The 3,828-nt window shown below is 31.5% G+C and overlaps 1 protein-coding gene across 1 annotated transcript; it reads right to left on the bottom strand.

Annotated features, from left to right (window-relative positions):
* Positions 1–937: 937 nt before the first annotated feature.
* LOC123924930 (coiled-coil domain-containing protein 70-like) lies at positions 938–1,660 on the bottom strand. The gene has a single exon (XM_045977885.1). The coding sequence runs from the start codon at positions 1,658–1,660 to the stop codon at positions 938–940; it is 723 nt and encodes a 240-aa protein (XP_045833841.1).
* Between the last annotated feature and the right edge of the window lie 2,168 nt (positions 1,661–3,828).

The raw sequence follows: 3,828 nt of genomic DNA, 5'->3' as shown, positions 1-3,828 counted from the left end.
GCAGGTTGTACTCTAGGGATCTGTAGCTACATATGAAACTCTAATAAATCCATCAGTCCATGTGATTCAGTTTTGGCATAATTATTTTTTAAAGAGAATTCAATTAGATCAGTTATCAGCATTAACACTTCTGAAAAATCCATTTCTTCCTTCCGTAATTTACATTCATTATGAACTGCTCCACACATTCACATTCCAAACTCCAAAACCTCCATTGTAAGTTTGGAGACTTATTTTCTCACTCCTTCCTTTCTTTCTTTAACACATTTGTTAGAACAGCCTCCCTCCCTGCAAGCAAAAGGAGGACAAGAGCTGGAAGTAAAAATAAAGAGAAAGTGGGAAAGCTGATAAACAATTGCTGTATTACTATTTTTAAAATTCCTCTTATTTGATTGACCTCCTCAACTAGATGGCTGAACTAAGCATAAAAGACACAGGATATTCTTCTATAGTACATTTGTTTTACGATACATATGAAGTATGGAAAACTTTATATTTCACTATATTCATAATTCTAAGACCAAGTTTTGAGACAGATATTTCCACTGTGCTGTTATCTTATAATATTCATCCAGTGTCTTTGAAAGTAAAGGGCAGACCCCTTGTGCATTCAGTGTCATGTTTTGAGCAATACATCTTTGCAGATTATTCTGGAATAATATATATCTCCAACAGTAGTGTGATATCTAAGTAAACCCAAAAGAATCATTTTCCTTTTTTATTTTTTAACTTTTCAGAAATTTATTTAGTTTCCAGGACCAGATATTGAGTACTGTAAATTTACAGGTTTTTTATTTCAATCCCAACAACAGTATTTCACCTTAAAAAGTTGCTGGAATGTCAATGGTCTTCATGGTTTGCTAGTTATGTCTTCAAGTCACAATTCTCCTGCTCTGTTTTATTCTTGTGCGTTTTTCCAACAAGTATGTTTGTTGTCTTATCCCTGAAGAATCTTATTCCACTCTTGAAGTACCTTTGCCTCTTCCAGAAGGGCTTTCTCCTCCTCTTGAAGAGCCCTGTTTTCTTCTCTAAGAGCCTTGTTCTCCTCACGAAGTGCCTGTTCCTCCTTCCACAGAGCCTGTTCTTCCATCTCTAGTGCTATTCCTTCTTTCATCAGGGCTTGTTCCTCCATCTTGATTGCTCTCTCCCGGTGTTGCAAGGCCTTTATCTCCTCATGGAGAGATATTATTTCTTCCTGAAGAGCTTTTGCTTCATTCTGGAAGGCCTTCTCCTGTTCTCTGAGAGCCTTGATCTGTGCTTCCAGGGCTCGATTCTGTTGCCAATAAGATTTTCTTTCTGTGTTTAAAGCATTGATTTTTTCCCATGCTGGTTTTTGGCTCTCGAAAACCACATTTTTAAACTTCCATAGAACTTCATTTTGCTGTCTCAATGATTGATTTACCTCCCTGATCAATTGGTTGTCCATTCGGAAGGCTTTGTTTTCTTGTTGAAGAGCTTTATTTTCTCCCCAAAGGGACTTGTTTTCTTTTCTGAGAGCCTTGTTTTCATCCCTGGACACCTTATTGTCTCTCTGAAGATTTTTTTCCACCTCATGAGACTCATGTTTGAACTTATTTTGGTCTTGGGTGCAAGAGAAAAAAGAGGAAAACAAGTGCAATATTTTGTCTCTGCTTATCCATTTTGATTGAGAGACAACCATTATTTCTTAGTGTTTTATCTGAGCAAAATATATACACTCCAAATATTCTGGGTTCAGCCAAAGGTGAACTATTGATATTTACAACAAAAAATAGTCCTAAATTTGTTGCAAATTTGTTCGTATAGAATTGGTTGTTGTGTTGAATTGTATAGATTGGCAGCGATCTAAACAAGGCTCAGTCAGGCCCACTGCAGGAGAAAAACAATAAAAACATGAAGACAATTCAGTAACTTAACTGTTAGGTTAGTGTAAAAAAGTTTAAACCTGAACACATGTAAGTTGCAAATTAAATAATTCTAGGATACATATTGGATATTGATCAAAGTAATATATTGAATTGTTTGTGATAAACTGAGTAAAGCTCTGAGTTAGAGTACTTCTACCAAGCTATTACTCTTCCTCTGCTCTATTATTTATAATTATATTACTGGTTCTTGATGTGGAAAAATATCATATATTTATATAAACATTTCTGGCTTTGTAAGAATTAGAAAACATTTTTTCAAAGAAGTTATTATACACCATAATTTTACATATATTTACTTAGATATTTACTAGTGTTGTTAGATATTTAAACTGACATTCATGCTTACATTTCTGTGGTCTCTGAATTCCCAGCAAGGCTGATTTCTTTAGTATTAGAAAATAACTAGGCAACATTTTATGTCATCTATAGTGATGTCATATAGTGTTGACACTAACGAGATCATGGGAGCTATATATATATATATAATGTTTGGGTGTTTTTTTAGTGTGTATTTTTGGAAAAGGGAAATTAAAATGTAAAATTATATTTAATGCTTTTCTGTACTATTAAATGAATATGTATATAGCCCTTGCTTTTATTTAAATTATTATAATTAACTTTAAACATTGAGTTTTGTTATTATCAAAGTAATTTTATTTTATCCTGTAATTGACAAATACTAGGAACTACCATACTATCAAAGGTGAAAGTATTTTAAATAATTTTAAGATCACTGATGAATAATAAGGAGTAAATAAATTTGTATGTTATACCAAGGAAATAACACTAGCAAAATTTTAATTCTAGTAATTTTATCTAAGATAAATTTTATATTATTCAGCATGTGTTCACTGCTAGAATATAAAGCAAAAGAGTATAATTTTTTTGAATGTAATCTTTTGATTGAATATTAAAATATTTATATTTATGTACATGTCATGTTTTAACTATTTATACTTACAAACGTTTACTTGGTTTAAGGTATAAACTTGAAAATTGAAAATATAATAACATGTATAAGACAAAACTAAAACCACTCACATCTGATTAAGATTTGCCAATTTATTCCCTGTACCAGATTTCTTAGTAGCTGCTTACATTATATCTGCTTAACAAGGTTGAAGAAAAGTACTTTTTCTCACACATTTTTAATTCTGTATTTAACTTTAAAATAGTAAAACATAGTAGCATGGAATGAGAGTTAATGTAAAATTAAGAAAATCCATGTGAATCAATTTCTTTGTTTTTCACTTGATGAGAGTGAAATATCCCTTTGATCATCTCTATCTATAATTGAATTGAGAAAGTATTTTTTGTGATTATGTGCCAGCTTATTCTTTATATTAGTGTTTCTGCTTTTTTGCTATTGCTGCCATGGTAGCTAAAGATTCAGAAAGAGTTCCAAAAGACAAAGAGCTCTGGACATTCTGTTTGGAATGAATAACTTTTGAGGTTTAAGAGCAAACTAGGAAAGAAGAAAAAAAAAAATCTCTGTAGCCCTGATCTATTGAATAAACTGAATTCATAATTTAAAACCTGTCCTCAAATTAACTACAAATGCAGATGGTTTCATCAGTGAATTCTTCCAAATGTTTAAGAAAGAAATACTATTAATATATCCACAAGTCTTTTCATATGATAGGAAAAAATGAACAACTTTTCTGTTTTGAGAACACATCCCCTTACTTAAAAATCTTACAAGGATCTTAAAAGAAAGAAAAAACTATAGCATAAAGTATCTCATAAACACGGTTGCAAAAATCCTAAACAAAAGATAAGCACACCTAGTCCAGTGATATATAAAATAAATGGTATATTATCACCAAACTGGGTTTAATTCATGAATGTAAGATTCAGTTAACACTGGGTAATCAATTAATGTAATTCACTACATTTACAGAACAAAGGAGAAAACTTTCAG

Source organism: Meles meles, chromosome 14, assembly GCF_922984935.1.
Source record: "Meles meles chromosome 14, mMelMel3.1 paternal haplotype, whole genome shotgun sequence".
In the NCBI taxonomy this organism is placed as follows: Eukaryota; Metazoa; Chordata; class Mammalia; order Carnivora; family Mustelidae; genus Meles; species Meles meles.
This window is presented reverse-complemented; position numbering and strand designations above follow the sequence as displayed.